The sequence below is a fragment of the Marmota monax genome, unplaced genomic scaffold (genome assembly GCF_021218885.2).
Source record: "Marmota monax isolate L192 unplaced genomic scaffold, Marmota_monax_Labrador192_F-V1.1 WCK01_AAM20220418_F8-fsc00151, whole genome shotgun sequence".
NCBI lineage: Eukaryota > Metazoa > Chordata > Mammalia > Rodentia > Sciuridae > Marmota > Marmota monax.
The window spans coordinates 2,357,362-2,378,528 of NW_026694226.1; the positions used below are offsets into that span (position 1 = coordinate 2,357,362).

The 21,167-nt window shown below is 49.6% G+C and overlaps 1 protein-coding gene across 2 annotated transcripts in view; it reads right to left on the minus strand.

The window, feature by feature from the left end:
* The window catches only part of Lrp1 (LDL receptor related protein 1), an 80,465-nt gene that overhangs the window by 47,732 nt on the left and 11,566 nt on the right, over nt 1-21,167 (minus strand). For both annotated transcript variants that reach the window (XM_046466584.2, XM_046466585.2), the window contains exons 4-14: nt 19,152-19,271; nt 17,524-17,652; nt 17,156-17,419; nt 8,303-8,465; nt 7,971-8,193; nt 5,797-5,986; nt 5,176-5,319; nt 3,838-4,074; nt 2,450-2,630; nt 1,220-1,442; nt 31-232 (exon numbers count right to left, since the gene is read on the minus strand). In XM_046466584.2, coding sequence (XP_046322540.1) covers nt 31-232; nt 1,220-1,442; nt 2,450-2,630; nt 3,838-4,074; nt 5,176-5,319; nt 5,797-5,986; nt 7,971-8,193; nt 8,303-8,465; nt 17,156-17,419; nt 17,524-17,652; nt 19,152-19,271 — 2,076 coding nt within the window. The remainder of the gene's footprint in view (nt 1-30; nt 233-1,219; nt 1,443-2,449; nt 2,631-3,837; nt 4,075-5,175; nt 5,320-5,796; nt 5,987-7,970; nt 8,194-8,302; nt 8,466-17,155; nt 17,420-17,523; nt 17,653-19,151; nt 19,272-21,167) is intronic.

Genomic DNA, 21,167 nt, shown 5'->3' on the forward strand with positions numbered 1-21,167 from the left:
CCTGCCCCCAGCCCCAGCCAAAGTGGGTACCTTGTTGCTGTTGGGCATCATACATGCGGATCTCAAAGATAGGGGGACGCTCGCTGCGCAGAAGAGTGACAGTCGGGGGTGTGCCTCCTGTGCCCCGTTCTAAGCGGTAGACACTGCCACTCCGGTATTCAGTCCAAAAGAGGTAGTTGCCATGGTGACACAGGCCAAATGCATGGTTCAGCTCAGGACCCTCATACACAATCTAGAAATAGAGGGGATGTTTCTGAGGAGTTGGGGAGACAAGGGGTATGCCTGAGGGAGGCCCAGGGAGATAAATGTTACATACATTCATTTGTTTATGTTCGGGGCCTTGCCCTTGTTTTGCCCATTAGCCTGGTGCTCTGGCTAATATGGGTGATAGCTTTGCACACAGTGAGATGCCAGAACCTGACCCCACAGGTAACGTAGAAAGGATGAAGATGACGAGGTTGCCCATACTGTCTTCTCTTGGGGTCATTTATATTCATTTAAATTCCCCTACCCCACATACACTACTGAGCAGAGAGCCAGAATTCATTTCTCCATTCAATAAACATTTATCATGATATATTAAGGGCCAAACTGTGGTAGGCATTCAGAGAAGAAAAATACATGGTCTTGTGTTTGAGCAACCACGGTCTCATGGAGGGCACACATGAGAAATCCAGTGGGAAGAGGAGCTGGGGTGGATTCTCAGACAGAAAAAGCTGCATAAGCCACAGCTCTGGGGCAGAGGCACTGCCATGTGTGCTAGGAATTACAAGCTGTCTAGCATCACCTGTTAAAAGAAAGTTGCAATATGGGGACAAAGGGGAGAAAGGAGGCCACAGAAGTAGTCATTGGCCATATCATGAAGGGCCTTATGTACTAAGAGTTTGGTCCACACACCTAGGCACACACATGACTCACGGAGCACAACCACCCAAATGAACAGGTATACATACATGCCATCTCTCAGGGTCTCATACTTTAGTGCAGACACACTGAAGCATGCTGTGTATGTGTGTGATGGATGAACACAAACATACACTACCACAAGTAATCCTTGGACAACACAATAAAGGAAACATACACACAGAGATATATACAACTACAGACACAGGTAAACATACATGAAGCACACAGGCCTGCTCACATAGATACCCATATATTCACACATAGCCTCATGCATGTATAAATGTGGTCTAGTAATGCACACATGCCTGCCCACCTTCCGGTCTGTGCCATTGAGAAGTATGGTCTCAATGCGGTCATAGAAGGCATCCACCCAGTAGAGGCGCCCAGCTGGGATGTCCAGGCTTAGCCCATTGGGCCAAAGCACTGTCTTGGAAGTGACAAAGATATCTCGGTGTGAGCCGTCCATCCACGCCCTCTCCAGTCGCCCTCGCCGACTGTCCTTGGGGTCCTCCTCCCAGTCCGTCCAGTACATCCACCTGTGGGCAGCAACTGGTCAGCACCACATGGGCCACTTATGCCATCAGCAGCCTCTTCTACAATCCTGATTCGTGAGTGGTGTCCAGAGCCGCTTCTAGGGGTCTTCTGCCCTGTTCATTCTTGGACCACACATTGCATTCATTTCATATCTCTTTTATTCAACCAATATTTGCTGAGTGGTTACTGAAAGTGGGCATAGTTCAGGCACTCAGAGATGCAGCAGAGACCAAGTCAGCCAAGGTCGCCACTCCCATGAGAAACAAGTCAATCAAGAAAGTCATGTCATGGTAGAGTGCTTGCTTAGCATGCGTGAGGCCCTGGGTTTAACCCCCAGCACAACACACAAAAGAACCGGAAGAAGTAGTTCACGTCAGAGAATGATAAAAGCAGGAAGGAAATGGAACAGTGATGGGATGGAGAGTGGCTGAACAGCAGCTGGGGGGACCCTAGCAGGGGAAGACTTCTCCGAGGAGGTAGCGTTTGAGCTGAGACCTGACATGGAGAAGGAATCAGATCTGCAAGAATCTGGGCGTTCCAGGCAGAGGAAGTCCAAGAGCAAAAGCCCTGAGGCAGGGGTTGCTGGGGTGTCTGTTTGAGGAAAAGACAGCAGGCAGCAGGCACAGAACTCCTAAGTATAGGAAACGAGGTGCAGATGAGGTCAGACAAGTGTCAGGCAAACCTATAGGGCCCTGTAGGGCAGGGCCATGCGGGCCAGATAAGGAGCCTGGGTCTGATTCAAAGGGAAAGGGGAACCGGCAGAGGACTCTGAGCCCATTCAAAGGGTAAGGGGAACTGGTAGAGGACAGGATCAAATTTCTACTTATGTATTGAAAGCATCACTTCCAATGCCCTGAAGACAGAGACATCTGCTCCTCTTTCAACCTCTCTTCTTGCTTAAGTGGCCTACCTCAGCTGCCCTCCCTGGCTTCCCTCCCCATCTCCTTCCCCATTTCTCTGAGACCCACATACTCCTGGCTCCTCCCACCCCAAGACTGGGAGGACTCACCCATTAAGTGGATCCACCACAATGGCCCTGGGGTGTGTCATCTTGCCCTCGATTAAGGTCTTGCGGGTCTGAGCAGCTTTCTCCAACCTTGCCACACTGATGGTCTTCTTGGGCCCATCATCTGTCCAGTACAGATTGTCCCCCATCCAGTCTACAGCCACACCTTCCACATTGTGGATGCCTGTGGGGGTTGAGGAAGCCATGAGGGGAAGCCACAAAAAAAGCTCCAAAGTGTCTGCCTCTGACTCTGTAGGACACAGGAGCTGGGAGCAACTGGAGCCCGTCAGGGAGGTGGGAAGCACCTGGTGCTCTGGATGAGAGGAGGCCGGAGGGAGGAACAAAGAAGATCACTTTGTGGCCACATCTGTGTTAGGCAGAATCACTCAAAACTGCACCTGGTGGCTGGGAAACTATGTGGCTGACGTGGGCTCTCACATGTGGGCAGTTTGGGGCCTGTGCTTATGTGGACAGCTGAGACAATGTGACATGGTTTGGGGCACAAGTGTGATGCCAGATTCTAAGCCTAAAACTCCTGAACTAACAAAATGAATAAATCAGGAAGTAATTTTTCACTTAGCCAAAGGTTTCATCTCAAATGTCCTTTAAATAGCAGCTCCCCCGATATAGGGAACCCCAATCTTTTCCTGATGAGGAGTTACTTTTGATTTCCCCACAGTCTTATGATTGCTGACAACGGAGGTTCTCTGAGCTGTACTAGAGAGTGAGTGGGGAGAAGGGCAAAGGGTGGTAACTGGCCTCAGCCAGATTGACCGGTTACGGAGCCCAAGTGGGGCTCAAGTGCAGGTTTGGCATGGTACCCATAGAACACAGCAGCCTCCATGTGCATGGTGTTCAGGAGACAGTGAATGGTGGACCTGCCCAAGCAGCTCAGAGGGAAAAAAACTAGATGCAACTCACAAAGCACTATTTTCTAGTGACATGTAAGGGTACAGTTTTTGGTGTCCGTGAGATCTAGCTGCATAGACCTTGTGTGTGCACACGTGTGGGTGTGCCCTGCTCTGATTTAGCAAGCCTGGCTCTGATTCAGGGCCTCAGGCCTCTCCCGGCTGTGTGCTGTGTGCAGCACCAGGGCTCTGAGCCAATGGCAGAGAGACCCTGAGTTTTCCCAAGGGCTGGCGAGGACGGCCCACACTGCCTAACCCATCCATCCTCCTGCCTCTTTTTGATTCAGCCAAGAAGAGGGTCACACAGGGGTCAACCTGTCTATCCCCTTATCTCCATGCCAACCAGCCCAGCCAACCGCTCAGCAGGGGACTCACTATGCTGACAGGGCACGAAGAAAGAGATGCCTAGGCCCCAGATTTCTCCCGCCGGGTGCCATGTCCTTCACGAGTCCTACCCATGCCTCCAACTGTGGAGGCTCTTACCATCCTTCAGGATGGTCTCCCGCTCAGTGCCATCAATCTTCTGGCGGCCAATGAGGTAGCTGGTGGTGTCAGCAAAGTAGATAAAGCCCGTCTCTGCATGGAAGTCCAGGGCCCGGGGGTTCATGAGGTTCTCGATGGGGATCATGTGCTCGTCCGGGACCTTGGCCCCCATGTCCATGCCCCGGATGATGCCTGGCCGGCCCTTGCCGTACACAAGGAACAGCTCATGCTCCGGCTCTAGAGAAGGCACAAATAGGCATGAAGTCACACACACACACACACACACACACACACTCTTCTCAGTTGGAGGGATGCACTGCCTTGGCTGTGCAGGGTCGTGAGATGTGGGAAAAGTGGGGTTCTATGTCAGAAGAACAGAACACACACTGACAAGTTTGACTCTGGGTCCAGGGCCACTGCACCCTGAGATTTTGACTTGTGTGCTCAGGTGGGAAGTGGAGGAAGGACAGCATGATTTCAGTTAAGTATCCACTACTTGTTAGTGAAATTAGTGGCCTAAAAGGAGTACCTTCAAAATGTGTTGGAAATTGATGGCTTTTCACAACTTCCTCTGCTACCATCCTAGTCTAAACCACATTACTTCTGGCCTACACCACGGAAATAGCCTCCTGGCTACTTCCCTACTGCCCATCCTCCATCTACCAGAAGTGTGATTTTGTTTTACACAATGTGAATCCAATCACGTCATTTCTTTTCTCCATAGTCACCACAAGCTTTTCATCTCAGTTAGAATAAAACCCAGCCTCTCCCTCCCTATCTCCTTTTACTCATACCACTCAGCCCTGCTGGTCTCTGTGCTGTTCCTCTAGCACGCCAAGCTCACACTGGCCTCAGGGCCTTTGTATGTCGATTTTCTCTGCTGGAAATGCTCTTCTCAACATGGTTGGCTTTCTTACTTTACAGAGAACTTGGCTCAAATACCACATCTTCAAGAAATCTCTCCCTGTCGTAACTAACGGTATTATCTGTTTTATTTTCTTCATATATCTATTATTATTTAAAGTCATATTTATTTATCTCTCTCTGACTACACTATAAGTTCCATAAGGCCAGGGATGACATCTACCTTGTTGAATCCTCATTTCCAGAATAGCACCAAACACATGGCCAGTGCTCACTAGATACTTGTGAGTGAATGAATGATTGCAGTTTATAGACTTCTATGGAGCCCAAGTGGGGCAGTAGGAAAAGCCCTGTTCAAGTCCCATCTCGCCTTCACTTCGTTGCATCTCAAAGAGAAGCAGCAGACTGTGAGGGGTACATCTGAGGACACCCTTCCACCCCCAGCAGATGCATCCGCCTTTCCCTGTCACTCACTTTTGCAGGACTTCCCATCACTGCCCAGGCTGAAGCCGGAGCGGCAGCGGCAGGTCCGTGCCTTGTGGCTGTTGGCCAGCAGGCAGATGTCAGAGCAGCCGCCTGGCTTCCCATACTGGTCATTCTCGCAGGCGTGGCTCCGCACTGGGGGCAGAGGGAAGAGCTGTCAGGATCCCTTAAAGACCCTGAGTCCAGATCCTCAGAAATCTTTCTGAAGTCTGAAACACTTCCTGCTGCTGTGGTTCTTGGCGGCTGTTGTTCCATTTTAGGATTTGGAAGCCACAGAATGGGGATACCTTTGCCCCACCACAACTTAACCTTCAGGCTTCTCTCAGGTGGGGGTTCCAGTAGTCAGGGGACAGTCCCAATTTTGCCCAGGGCCAGGTGTTCCTGCTCTAGCCCAGTAAGGGAACTGGGAGGAGCAGAATGAGAGAAAAGGTCTGGGGGGGGGGGTAGGAAGGGGCCAGGGTAGGAAGCCTGGGGTGAATGACTAGGAGAGGCACTCATGATATGAAAGAATAAAGGGTCCCCATGGGAGGGTCCAGAGAGAGGCTGTGAGCCTGAGCCCAGAACCCTTTCAGGGTGAAGCCACCTTTGGAGGGGCCATTGGAGCCTGCTCACCTCGGGGCTGACGCCGCTGGTGGTAGATGTGGAGAGCACCACCCTTGTCCACACGGGTGACAACCTGGTACTCAGTGCTGTTAAAGCGGTTTACACGGATCACACTTGTCTTCTGCTGGGTGTTGGCATTGTCTGAGTTGGTGGCGTACAAATAATTCTCAAATACAGTCAGGCCATACAGGTGCTCAATCTGAGATGGCAGATGAGAGTGGTCAACAGGAGTTTAGAAGGTACTCCTTCTCTGCCCCTGGATAGCTCCATAGCTCTCACCCAAACTCCATTGTCTGCTTTCCCAAATTTACCCTCCAGTTTTGTTTTGTTCTATATCTGCAGTGCTGGGGATTGAACCCAGGGCCTTGCACATGCTAGGCAAGTACTCTCCACTGAGCTATATTCCAGGCCCTTTTTAAAAATTGTATCTTATTTTGAGACAGGGTCTAAGTTGTCCAGGCTGGCCTTGAGCTTGTGATTTTCCTGCCTCAGTTGCCTAAGTAGCTGAGAGAATGGGTGTGTGCCATTGCACCGAACCACGTACAGGTTTCTAATTCCACACTTTATTATTGTCTTTTCCAGTTGCTCTATCCAGTTCTGGAGATTTAATGTTTACCAAGATCCCACTCATTTTTCACATCCTTCTGAAACCTTCTAACAAGAGATGTTCTCTCCTTCTACACTCTCTGTTGACTCTGTGCTATCAAGGGCGTGGTGTGTGATTACTGACTTGTCCCACCTACTTCACCCAAACCCCTGGACGGCAAGAACCATATCCCTCACAGAATTAGGTGAGCAGTAGATGATTTAATGACTTTAGGCAGAGTTAGAGATGGACCCTAAACTCTTAAGAACACTCTTAGGTGGAACCAACCTAGATGCCCTTCAATAGACGAATGGATAAAAAAAATGTGGCATTTATACACAATGGAGTATTACTCTGCATTAAAAAATGACAAAATCATAGAATTTGCAGGGAAATGGATGGCATTAGAGCAGATTATGCTAAGTGAAGCTAGCCAATCCCTAAAAAACAAATGCCAAATGTCTTCTTTGATATAAGGAGAGTAAGAACAGAGTAGGGTCGAAGAGCATGAGAAGAAGATTAACATTAAACAGGGATGAGAGGTGGGAGGGAAAGGGAGAGAGAAGGGAAATTGCATGGAAATGGAAGGAGACCCTCAGGGTTATACAAAAGTACATACAAGAGGTAGTGAGGGGAAAGGGAAAAATAATACAAGGGGGACAAATGAATGACAGTAGAGGGGGTAGAGAGAGAAGAGGGGAGGGGAGGGGAGGGGAGGGGGGATAGCAGAGGATAGGAAAGGCAGCAGAATACAACAGACACTAGTATGGCAATATGTAAATCAATGGATGTGTAACTGATGTGATTCTGCAATCTGTATATGGGGTAAAAATGGGAGTTCATAACCCACTTGAATCAAAGTGTGAAATATGATATATCAAGAACTATGTAATGTTTTGAACAACCAACAATAAAAAATTTAAAAAATAAATAAATAAAATAAAAATAAAAGTCAAAAAAAAAAAAAAAAGAACACTCTTAGCCTGACTCTAGTCCCCAAATTTGGGAGGGCTAAGAAGATATACCTGCCCCAAGCAAGCCCTATAAAAACCCCCACTACCTACATTGCTTACCCAGGGTGGCCAACTGGTTTCTGGGAATTTCATGACTAAAACCAGGACAGTTCCAGGCAAACTGGTATGGCTGTTCACCCTAACTATCCACAAAGGAAATGTCAACTCTGAATAGTAAGCCTTCCTGACTGAGTTCAATACTATTGCTCAGTTGTATGACCTCAGGTAAGTCAATAAGCATCTTTGAACCCTGCTTTTTTTTTTCCCCCTGTATTGGCCAAAAGGGGAATAACCTACCTGCTTGCTCATCTCCCATGGGCTATTTTGTAGAGCATATGTGAAAAAGGAAATAAAAGGTGTCTCTAAAATGACTATTCCCATCAGTGGAAGCCATATCCTTTCCTGTGTCTGAAGTGCTCCTGCCCACCTAACTCCCCCGAAGGACTTGGGGACAACCATGTTCCCATACTGTCTCCCATTTACCTGGAGGTCTAGAGATCAGTTCCCCTGCAAAGGCTTCCTCCTTACCAGAAGGCCCTGGTTAATGGTTCCCTCACAATATGCTCAGACAAAAGCTCCCTCACCAGGATACCCTGGATGATGGTCTGCCGGCCCTTGCCCTCGTAGTCCACCACTTCAATGTAGTCCAGGTAAGCATCAGCCCAGTAGACAAGGCGGTTGACCAAGTCCAGTGTGATGCCATGAGGAAACACAATCTTGCTATCGACCAGCTTGGTGCGGTTCTGCCCATCCATATCACAGCGCTCCACCTTGGGGATCTGCCCGTAGTCAGTGAAGAACACCTTCCTGTAGGCAGATGCACATTAAATGGTGTCTGGACGTTGGACGCCCTCTTTCCTACTGTAGTGTCTGCCTCCCCACTTCCAGGGCCAGAATCCCCGCCTGCCACTCTCACCCCATAGCAGGATCCAAAGCGATGCCTTTGGGGTTGTAGAGTTCCAGGTCTAGCAAAGTAACACACGTGTCCCCGTTTCGGTTGCAGACAAAGATCCTATCATCGATGTCATCCACAAAGTAGAAGTTGCCCGTCAGCCAGTCGATGGCCATCTGTTCCACGTCTGGAGAGTGTGAATGAAACAGCTATGAAGGCAGATCCTCCCATAGGCAGCCCCTCTTGACTGGTGTAGAGCCCAGGGTACCCAATATCATCTCCTCTCTCTCAGCTCCTATGGGGACCATCAGCAGCATCACACTTGGTCTTGTTCCTAAGCCATCTTTACACATCTGGACTCTGAGTAGCCTGGACATGCCCCAACTCTCCAGGTTGGGCTCAGTTTTGCTGTAAGCAGGGGTATTGGGTAAAAACCAGCTGAGGTCAACTAACACTCTTCTACAACTCTAGCACATCCTTGAACAGGAACTATTTTCCTGGGGTACCAAAAGGTAGGACAGGTTCACTAGCTCATTCCAATACTTTTTTTTTCAAATCTGCTTTTACGTGAGATAAGAGCATCCAGGCTAATGAAAACATCACATCTTTGCTTTTGGCTAGACTTTTGGCTTCACCTCATATGGTAAGTCTACCTATCTTATGCTAACCAGAAGAACTGACCAGAAGCTACCCGTGTTGCATAAATTTTTAAAATGGAAAAGCAGGATACACATGAATAAACCCAGTTTGGGAGAAAAATATTTCAAAATATGGGATCCACTCACATCGAAAAGGGAAAGTTCATGGTGGTACAAGGTTGGGAACGAGTAACATGGCCAAATTTCCTCTACTTACCCCACAACCCTGTTTCTTCCATGTTCCTATTGCTCAACTTCCTAAAGAAGATCAGAAGGAACGGGCGAAAAAATACAGGCCTGAAGGAGAGAGTCTATAGGGAGGGTCAAGAAAGGACACCAAAGGTAAACTGGGGAATGGTTCACAAAGAGAGGGGGCTTCAGGAGGGTGAGAATCGGGGGAGAAGACAGAGACCAGGTGCTGCCACTCATTTGGAGCTACAGTTCTGGAGAGTTTGGAAGAGGCCCGGAAGGGACAAAGAAAGGAGGAGTGAGCAAGGATAGTGGAACTTTAGGAGGCAGGAAGCCTGGGACTGCTGGCCTCCTCTGGACCCCTCCTCCTAGGACCCACTAGTGGCCTTCTATCCTCCACTGTTCCTTCCAACTACTACCAACAGAAGTAATGCCTGTTGCAAACTGGGAAATTCCTACCATAAACACTACTTTCACCAATTGCCCTAACAGGTAAAGAAATCTTTGGCCTATCTGCCTTTAACTGAAATTTTCCCCACACTCAACCCTAAGTAGGTCTTATTCTGTGTCCCCACAGCTACAGGTATAATAACTTCAGCTCTGCTCAACTCTTCCCTAATCCCCCCTCCTCTCCACAGGGATTCAGGGGCTGTTTCCTAACAGTTGGCAGGGGTGTGGGGAGGTGGGGGGTGAGGAGCGTAAGGGGGGGGGTGGCAGGAGGTGGAGCAAAGGGAACAGGAACATGGCTCCCAAGGAACTTGGCTGGCGGGGTCACTGACTCACAGTCATAGGACTGAAGCTGGGGTGGGGAGGAAGGGAAAGAGCCAATTGGAGGCCTTCATCAAACCAGTTTCCTCTTCAGGTCCCCTCTGGTAAACTCCACCCCAAGATGACTGGAGAAAGAGGTCACAGGGATGAGGTATTACCCCCCCTAAGTGCTGACACATCCCTAAACCCAGCCACTCTTTCTTGCAGGCCCCCCAGTACTGTCCTCATCCTGGGGAGACAGGGCAGCCTAGCCTGGGAAGGCCCAGACCAAGGAGAAAGAAGGTCCAGGCTACCAAACTGCCCTGTACACTGTTACCAGAGAGAAACCAGATTAAAAGGAATGCCTGGGCCACCTCCAAAGGAAACTGAAGGCCCAAAGTGGGGGACCTGCCTACAGCCCCAGGCAGCCAGCAAGGCAGCGCAAAGTCAAACAGGGCTGTGTGCCCTTTCTTTGGTGGGCACGGCAGGGGTCTGGGACTGCTGGCCTGTGTGCACACTTCATCAGTCAAGCTGTTTTCCCAGCACCAGCTGGCACATATGTCCTCTCCAACTTCCTGAGGCTTCCCTGAGTCACTGCCCAGCCCTAGGGCTGGCAACACCCTGCAACCCCCCTGCCCCCCCGCCGCCCATTCACCATTCCTTGGCAAGAGAAGGAAGAAACCTGCAGAGATCTGGTGCCCCCATCCCTGGGTGCCCCCATCTCCACAGTCATCCTCCCAAGCCTCAGGATGTGGCTGACCTGAATTCCTTCCCACTTCCAGGAAGGAAGGAGGAGAGAAGGTCCCTACTCTCAGATATTTACCCTTGGCTGTTCTCCCCTTCCACCTCCCCAAAGGCCAGGCAAGGGCCCCACTCAGCAGGCCGGTGAGGAGTTGGCAAGAACCAGAGTCCTGGCCTGCCTGGCCTCCCCTTTGGTATTTTTGCAGCTGGAGACTATTAGTTGTAAGCAAAAATCCTTTGTTATCCAACCCCCTCCACCACATTATTTTCCTCTTTCCTAAAGTTCAGATTCCTTTGCCTGCCCCAATACACACACACACACACACACAGCCACCATGCCAAAGCCAACACAGAAAGATAGGGTCAAGTTAGGAGGGGATACTTTCCCTCCAGAGCTCCCCCATAGATTACTTGGGGCAACTCCCTAACTGTTGGATGGCTTGGGAGCCAGATGGAGCCCTGGGCTTTGGCCTAGAGGCCCTAAGCATTCTGGCTCCACAAACTTAGAAGAGAACTACCCTCAGGGAAAGCCCTGACCAAAGGCCCCAGTCCTTCAGACAGGAGAATCTCAAATAAATCCAAGGGGAGGGAAGGACTCTGAGGGAGGAGTTTGGTGGTGGTCTGGTGGCAGAGAAGTTGGGGATTCCAACATGAAAAAAAAAAGGAGACTAGGGAATAGGAGAGAAAAATGTGAATCAGAGAGGAGACTATAGGTGGTCTATGATGTTGTCAAAGACTTTAGTTCCAGGTCCCAGAGTAGACCTGGGATGTGTGTTGCAAGTGCTAAGCCCTCCCTGCAACCCCCAGCTCAATGCTGGGCAGGCTGCACTCCCCACAATTCCAGTTGTTATCAACTTCTCCAGCACCCACACTGTTCAAGAAGTATTTCCCAAATTGTGGCTATTTTCCCAGAAACACAGGCCCTCACCAGATTCCCAAGAAGGCCCTACCAGTTATAAGACTCAGTTATTTTCTCTAAAATAAGGAAATCTGGGGGAAGCACGGGGTCTTTATGCCTTGAGAAAACGTCCCCCAACACAGTCAAAGATTGTAGGGTATGGCGCAAGGTCCAGGATGGGGAGGGAGAATCCACTTTCCATGTTAGTCACACCCCAAGGGACCACACTGAATTCTAGCCCTGATTCCAGGACCCCTGCCCTTCCAATGCTGGGTCCAACCAGGTTGTGGACACTGGCTGCCTTGGTCTGAATTCTGGTTCTGTCACCTTCAACTGTGGAACTGTAGGACTGTGGGCCAGTTATTCAATGTCTCTGTCTCAGTTTCCATATCTGTAAAATGGGATGGTACATTAATGGCACTTAATCAGGGCCTGGCACGTAATAAGCACTCCACACACAGGAGTTATGGTTCAGGCCACCATGCTCCCTCACACCAACTCCATCTTGTCCCACCTTCTCTACTAAGTCTGTGCTTCTAGCCAGCGCCCTAAGGCCTCCTGGTAAAGGCAGGCCTTCTGGGCAAGCAGCTGGGGACCAAGAGTCATTGTTCTTCTACACCAGCTCAGGCTCCCAGAGGACGCCTACCCCACTGGAAGCAGCTTTCCCTGTTACAGACTCCACTGGCTGCAGGGGCATCTTTCATCACAACCTATTCACCTGACTAAGCTAATGGGAGGGCAGGACACTGCCTTTCATCTCTGTCCCCAGCACTGGACACACATATATTGATTCAGTTAACAAATGTTTACTGAATACAGAGTCCTCACTTTGCTGTTCTAAAGCTAGGATATGACTTTTTCCCTCCCCTTCTGCTTCCTTCTGTGACCTTGGGCTGCCCCAGGACACTGGGAGAGGATGGTCTCTAATCCACTCAGGGATCTCAAACCTAGAGGGTTGGGAGGATTGAGAATCTGGGGACTTCAAAGGTGGAGGAGGAGACTGTGGGACAGGCCTGGTGGAAGCTTTGCTAGATGACATGGACTTTCATTGCTGTTGCTGCTGGGCCCTGGCTTCAGCTCTTCCTTGTTCCAATGAAGACCTTAGCCACATTGCCACCCTTTGCCCTGGGTAGTCTTTCTGAACCTTCTCATACTTCCAGCCTGGAGTTTATACCCTGCTCCCTTCCCCTGGACTGGCTAGGGTCCTCAAGAGGCATTTCATCCTGGATCCCAGGGATGAGACGCCAGGATTCTACTCCACCGTCTTAGGGTCTTTGCACTATTGAGAAATCCTTGCCGGGCTCTAAAACATGTCCGTCTTGGTTAAGTTACTTCCTTTGGCTTGAAAACAGGGAGGAGGGTTCTGGGGGCAGGCTGGGTGGAGAGGCAACTTCAAGGAGACAGCGGGGGAGGAGAGGACAGGGCTGGATCTGGGCCTGGAGACACAGGGCCCGACCTTGGCTGGAAGAGGAGGAGCAAGAAAAGGCTGTTAGATGATTAGGAAACTAGGAAGGGGAACAGAGGAAGGGAAAGCCAAAGTGCCAGGATGCAGGGGGCCCAGGGCCAAAAAGTAGGGTGGCTAGACATCTCCTCCCCTGTATTCTGACACCCCATGGGTCAGAAAGGCCATAGAAGTGGGGGTATCTTTCACATAAAATCTGGAAGTGCTCTGTGGGCATGGGAGAGGCCTTGGGTGCCTTTAGCAGCACCCCTTCCAGTTCATACCACTCAGAGAAGCTGCTGTTTGCCCCTTCTTTGCCTCCCTCTAGACAAATCACTACCCCATTTCCTGTTGTGATTTTAAAAAACACACACCAAAAAAAAAAAAAAGAGGGAGGGAGAGAAAAGTGAAGTTGGCCAGCTGGACTTAGGGACCCATTTCGCAACCTTGCTGCCTGCAGCTTAGGGGCCTTTTCTGGGCCTCCACGCTCACCTCCTTCTTCTCCATGCAGCATGGGGCAGGGAGGGAAAGCCCAGGAACCTCCAAGACCCTCCAGACCATCCTCTCTTACATAGTCCAACCCTGCTGAGTGATTTCAGCAGATCCCATTCCCTTCTAGCCCCCTACAACCTCAGATCCTTCCTTGCCATACCACCGTCTGCCCAGGGCCCCCCTACCTTACTTTTCCTATAGTGGAAACTTCCTCAGGGCTGAAGGTAGGACAGGCCAGAGGAGCTCAGCTAAGGAAAGACAGAGCTAGGGAGGAGAGGAGCCAGTAGACTTGACTGATAGCCCTGGCCAGGGCCAGCCCTGCAGAACTCCCCCTGAGTGGGTGTGTGGTTAGTGTCGGCAGGCCGGGTCCTGGCTTGGAACTACCAAGTCTGTTGATCCCTCTGGGCCTTAGTTTCCAGAACTTCAGCCTTTTGTATATCACTTCCAAAATACTTGCCATGTGTATGTATGGTTTGCATGAATATTTACTATATCTTCAAATCAACTTTCTTTTCTGATTTTGCTGAATCCTAAACAATCGATGCTATAGATATGCTAGTTACAGAAATTTCCTAATAATATTATGAAACATTATGTATTTTTATATATATAATATATAATATTTATATATATAATATATATTATATATAATATATTTTATATATATATTATGTATAATATATATAATATATATTTTAGGTGGTCCATGTACCACCTAAAATTAAGACATAGCCTCTTTGGGAGAAGCAGTATTGAAAACTAAGGGGATAGCCAGGCATGGTGGTGCACACCTAAAATCCCAGCAGCTTAACCACTGAGCCACATTACCAGCTATTTTTATATTTTGTTTTTGAGACAGTGTCTCGCTAAGTTGCTTAGAGCCTTGCTAAATTGCTGAGCCTCCCAGGAGGCTGAGATAGGAGGATCTCAAGTTCAAGGCCAGCCTCAACAACTTAGTGAGGCCCTAAGCAACTTAGTGTGAGACTCTGTTTCAAAAATAAAATATAAAAATATCTGGTTATGTGGCTCAGTGATTAAGTGCCCCTGGGTTCAATCCCCGGCACCAAAAGAAAGAAAGAAGAAAAAACTAAGGGCTAGCTCCTGGTGCTTGCTAAGGGTCTTCTCTTCTAGCTCTGACCACTAAAGGTCTCCAGTCATAGATTTAGAACCACATAGGTCTCCTCATGCCACGGCATAGCAGCAAGTGGGAGGATGTACCCCAAGATGTAATCCCAGGTAGGAGGGGAAGAGATGACCTCCTCCTCAGTTCAGGCTGTTAAAACCATGGGGCTGGGGGAAGAAGGGTCAGCGTTCCAGGCCTCAGTAGAGGGAAGCAAGGGCACGTACTCTGCAGGGTCCCCGAGAGGCCTCCTGAGGGCTCTCAGGACTCAGAGCAGATCTGGCTCCTGCACCCCAGGACTCCTGTGAACCAGGCTCACTTCCTGGCCTCCTTCCTTTTTTCTATTCTATTTCTGTTTCCAGAGTTTTCTCTGGGGCAGACTCCCGCTTCTCCCCACAATAGCAGGCTGGCTTCACTGGCTCCAACACCTCTCAATTGTCAGACTCTTGCCTCCAGGGGCCCACCTCCTGTGTGGGGCTGAGGAAGGTCCACAGAGGTCACAGTCACAGCAAAGAATGGGGTGACTGCAGGGAGGGCAGGGAAAGCAGGAGAAAGCAGTAGCCTTTTCCTTCATCCTCCAGGGGAGCTAATTACAGGCCAACAGCCCACTACAGCAGGTGAGTACTTGGCCCAGCCACCCCATACCCCAGGGCAGGCCTCCTCCTGGGGAGGGGGATGAGCTGGGCATGGGGGAGGGTGCCAGGGAAAGACACTTCTGACATCTTCAGCTCAGGGCCCATAATTAGTTTGTGGGATGAGAGCAAAACAACCATCCTCAGGGTGACAGCCAGACATTCTGGCGTCAGGGGTGTGGGATGGGGGCAGGGCAAGGAGGGACAGAAGTGAAGGCAAGGGGAACCACTCATTCACCCCTCACTTCCCCCAAAAACTTGGTCTCTTCCAGACTCGGGGACTCTGCCCCAGAGGGGCCCCCATGAACCTAGCAGACTGGAAGGCAAGGGAATCTGTTTTCAGAGGGAGGGTCTTCCAAAGGTTATTTTCTATATCTCTTGGGGAGGAAGTCAGGATGAAGGACCAGGCCAAAGCAGAATTGAGAAGGTTCCCTTCAGGGCACCTCATAGCCACCTATTCATAGGCCCAATGTGTGTCACTGAGGCAGGGCTGGAGAGGAGACTGCTGGACCTATTTGCCCAACCATGCTTATTGAGTGGGGTGGTAGGTGAGGGCAGGAGGTAGGTAGCTGTCTCCAGGGGTTTTGCCTCAATCCCACCCTAATGGAACCCTAATGACCATAGGGTTTCTTGAGTTTCTCACCCCTCAAGAGCTTGGTAGCCTTCAGCCCATCACCCCAAGGACCCATGTCTGATTAAAGATGAGCCTTTGATGCCAACAGCCTAAAGACACCATCTGGAATGCTCTGGAAGAGTCACAGGCAGTGGTGTGAATCCTATGATGAGGCCACAGAGAGTGAAGGGCTCCTCTGCTCTCCACCACCCCCAAGTGGGTCCTTTCTCTCTCCCAGAGTGAATCCCTTGTAACCTCCTAGGATCTTTGTTTTCTTTGGGGGTCATTATAGGAACTGAACCAAGGAACTTAAAGATCTTCTAGAGAGGCTAAAGATGTAGCTCAGTAGTAGAGCATGTGCTTAGCATGCCCTGGGTTCCATCCCTAACACTGAAAAAACAGAACATCTTCTACAAAGGCCCAAGGCTCACAATTCTAAACCTCATGGAAGACTTTTTACTTTAGTTTATCTGATCTAGACAGAAAAGTTCAAACCCATTATGCAGATTAAGTAACCAAGTCAGAGAGGGAATTCTGATTTACTCAAGGTCACGGATCAGTTTACCCTGGGAGGTGGGAGCAGATCAATCATAAGCCATATTCTTCTCCTCACCCCTGTGGGGCATTTGGTAGAAATGTGATGATACCACATGTTGACTCTAAAGCTGTTTTTGTTTGTTTGTGTAACCACTCTGAGAAGAGAGGGACTACTCCAGGAACTGGATCTACTCAACCCTGCTTGAGCCATGACACCCCTTCTTCATCTCTGAGACTACAGAGTATTGCCCAGGGAACCTAAAGGGAATAGCTCCTCCCAGCATAATCACTGACCGCAATAGAAATAGCCTTAGGATCTCAGCGCCCACCCCACAGCAGGAAGACTTTCTGGTCATGTCACCAAGGGAAAGAATGGCACATGGAAGATGACCCAGCCAGACCCTGGCTCCTCTGCCTCTCATTCACAGCTTAACAGGGCTCCCTCAGGCTCCTACTGCATGGGAAAGCCCCTCTGCGGTCTAATGAACACTCTTCTCTCAGAGAAGGGACAGTCCCTGGTCTCTGGAGATTGACTATTCACTATCCCCTCTGCCCTCCCTTCTCCTAAGAGACCTCCCTCAGTCCTGGGCCAGAAATGCGAGTCATCTAGAGACAGCTTGGAGAGAGGAGAAGAGGCCTTGCCATGGCTCTGCCCCTGTCCCAAACAGGCAACACTGTGCCTAGCCCCCTGCCTCAGCCCCTGTCAGGGGCTTTTTGATTAGGCTTCTGCCCCGGACAGGGGTCATATTGTCTACACCCTCCACCTTGCTCAACTTCCCGGCCCTCCCCGGCCCTCCCCTGCCCTCCAAGCTGGGAGTGGCTGACTCACGGTGCAGACTGAGGGAGATGTTGATGGTGTGCTCATCAACGAAGCCCTTCAGGCCCGGCATGCGGGCACACTTTAACTGTGTTTGGGCAGCACTGTCCCCAACGTGCACCCAGCATACGGTCTCATTGGCATAGCTGAAGTCCATGGCTGTGGTCTGCCGCGTGCTGGTTGGTGTGATGGTAGACACTTGAGCCCCACTCAGGTATGTAGCCAGGATATTCTGGGAGTTGGCAATCAGCAACACAGGGGGCCTGTCTACTGGCTCTGGAGGTGGGGTAGAGAAGGGTCAGTGAAGTTAGAGCCCTTGGACTTCTTAGGCCACTACTCATCAGGGAACTGCATTGAGTGGCCACAGTAACTTCACCCACCATTCTTGGCCTTGCAGGAGCGGTTATCTGGCTGTAGCAGGTATCCTTCAACACAGCCGCACGTGAATGAGCCATCTGTGTTGGTACAGAGCTGGCTGCAGGTGCCATATACTGAACACTCATCAAAGTCTACCAAGGAAAAGGAGAAGAACATGGTCATTTCCACTGTAATGAGGGAAGGAACACGGGTGCTCTCAGACACCACCAGTGTGTCCATTCTTATAGCTACTCTGAAAGAAAGTTTGGCAGAATCAATTACAGTATGAAATGTCCAAACCTTTTCATCCAGAAAGTACACTCTTGGAATCTACTCTAGAGAAACATCTATCTATCTATCTATCTATCTATCTATCTATCTATCTATCTATCTATATCAGCCAGCCATTCATTCAGAAAAGGTTTCTTGAGTATATACTATGTGCCAGGGAGAGGAAATACATCAGTGAATTCAACATTTTTATTTTGTTTGCAATACTGGGAATTGAACCAAGGGCCTTACAAATGCTAGACAAATGCTGTGCCTCTGAGCTACATCCTCACCTGCTTTTTTATTTTATTTTGAGACAGGGTCTCACTAAGTTGCCCAGGTTGGCCTTGAACTTCCAATCCTCCTGCCTCCAGAACAGCTGGATTATAGGCATGTACTAATACCAGTGAATTTTAAAATAGACCCACATCATTGACTTCATGAAACTTATATTCTGCTAATAAATGGAATACTGTTATAATAATAAGGGAAACAAAGAAAAAGTACATGATGCAACGCTAGTGCAGTGGAAAATGACCAATGTCGTTGAAAAAAATCAAGCAGAGAGGGGCTGGGGGTGTAGTTCATTGGCAGAGCCCTTGCCTAGCATGTGCAAGACCCTGGGTTCAATCCCCAATATCACATACACACACACAAGAGAGAAGACAGAGAACACAGAGGGCACACTTTAACTGTGTTTGGGCAGCACTGTTCCCAACGTGACGATCAGGGATGGCTTCGCTGAGAAGGTGGCATCAACAAAGACTGAGGGAGGCAAATTTAAAACAGAAAAGTTTGCATTGTTTGTAACAGGGGAAAAATGGGAACATCTTACTCATCAATAGGGAGAAAGGCCAAGTAAACTGTGGTAATAGTTATACGTCACAGTGGTTTTTAAAAGAACGAGGTAGATTTCTACTTATTAACATTGAAAAAAATTGCTGGAACACACTGGAGTGAAAAACATTATAAAGATCCTAGAGTATGGTATGGGGTCTATGTATGCAAAAAAGAGTAATACACACATAAGTAATACTTCCGATTCGATTTTCCATAAGCGTGTGTAGATACATGCATAAAAGAGGGTCTGCAAAGTTAGATAGCACCAATAGCAGAGATGACCTCCAAAGAGATGGGAAGGGGACCAGAATGGAAGAGAATTTGTTAAAAGAAACTTTGGCTTTTATGCATAATGTTTTAACTTTTTTACAACAAGAAAATTCCCATACGATCTATAATTTTAATATGAATTTGTAAACGTCTGGTGGAAACAAACGGTTAGCCATGACCTGAACTCCCCCTCTTGCCCCTTCCTTCTGGCTTCCCCCACTCAGGTCAGCCCCAGCATGCACACATATGCAGGCAAGCACAGCTCACATACCTTTGCAGGTCTTGCCATCCGCCTGCAGCTGGAAGCTGCTATTACAGTAGCAGGTGGGCCCGTTGAGTGTGGGGACACAGTGGTGCTGGCAGCCCAGCCGAGAGCAGTTGCCTCGGAGCTCTGCATAGGGGCCAGAGAGATACACACTCAGGCCTCCAGACCAAGCAGCCACCCCCACTCCATGGCAACCTTCCCCATCTCCAATTAGCCTTCAGAAACCACTTCGAAGGGCTGCAGTGTCTGAGAGGGAAGGGGCCTTAGGAAGGAAGCATGTACCATATTTTATAAGTGAGGAAACTGAAACCCAAGGAGGACCTAAGGCAGGCCCAAGGTCACATAGCCAGTTAAGGTTTAGAACCCACCTCTTCCTGCTATGGCTGCTTGGGACTATTGGTGTCCCCATGGGAGGTGTTCTAGTACTTTGCTGGGGTCAACAGGAAGAGGGGACAGTGAGTCTTATCCCTTTCATGTGTCTCTTGGTCTGCACTGCCCAGGGATTAGAATGCTGGCTTCAGCTGAGGGGGAAAGGCTGGCACGGAATCACGTGTGTCCTGGTGCTGGCCTGGAAGCACCCCTCCAATCTGTTCCTTGAGCCCCAGGGACCTCAGAGACAAAACCCAAGGTCCAGGTAGAGGATGCAGAAGAGGTGCAAAACTGGTTCCCTCAGGATCCCTTTCTAATCTTTCTTCTGCTACTGACCCACTTCCACAGGGAGACAGCAGGGAGAGAGACAGGAGGGGGGAGAGGTGGGAGAGCAGTTGCCCCCCCCCCAGACCAGCGACCCAATTAATGGCCTTGCGTGGGGCCAGGCGGCTGGGCCACAAAGACCCCTTTGTCCAGCTGCCTCACACCCCCGCCACCCTCCCCACCTAGGAGAGAGAACCGCTGAGATGCTAAGGCGTTTAAGGCACTAAGCCTGCCAGGAAGAGCTGGGATGGGGGGCCAGGCCCCAGTTATTCTTTCTTTTCCCCACTTCCACCAGAGAGCCCAAATGCACTGCTTGTCTAGCCTCCCCCCAGGCAGGGGAATGTCATTTTCCTGAAAAACTTAGAACTCTTGAGTTTCTCTTCTGGATATGAGGTGGGGGTGAAGAGGCCCAACTTTTGTAATAACAGAGAAAGAAGTCTCAACCCTAGGCCTTACAGGTTCTGGGCGGTTTTCAAAACTAAAAAGGTATTCAGAAGGAAGCGAACTTGGAAACATACCATCTGTAGGAAGGGGGTATGAGTTGTAATTGCCTATAGCCCCTAAGCCCATTTTCTATATCCCTTCCCAGGAGATTCAGATAAAATCAACCAAAGGAAAGGAAAAAGATCTTCCACAAACTCTGTTGCTCCACACTCCCTGCCCAAGTGAAAGGATCCAGATGTGTCTCCTCCCACAGGCAGATGTTTTCTGACATGTGTATGGCACAAAACACAGGCCTGACCCTCCACCCCTATAAATGCCCCTCCCCCAGGGCTTACTCAGGGCTTCTCCAAAGCCAGCTGCTCCAGGCCCAGCCTACAGGACAGCAGTCAGAGGTCACCTTTCCCAGACAGGCAGGGCCAAGGGCTCTGTCACTCCATCTCAGATTCCTCCCCAATTGCTCATGCAATGACCCAGACTCTTCATGCCCCCCAGGGACTTTCAAGGGAAGACTGCAGAGCTTGTGACCTGAGCCACAGGTGGGAAGAAATCTGACTTATCATCCTATTGTTCCCTCCTCAGATTGGATGGTTTCCCATCCATCAACCACCTCTAAGATGTGGACTGCCAGGAAAGGAGGAACCAAAGCAGCTTTCGGACCCTTCCTAGATCTGCAGTTCCTGGAGGCTGCCTTCCAGGGCACTGGCAGGGCAGCAAGTGAACAAAACCAGACCCTGACCCCAGCTCCCACCACAGCACCTCTGCTTCTGTTTGCTCACACTCAGGATCACATAGGAACCCTTTTGAAGAAAAGATTCCACTTCTGAAAACAAAGTGTATAAAAACACTGATCTTTCATTTTAAAGATGAGAAATTAGGGTCTGAAGA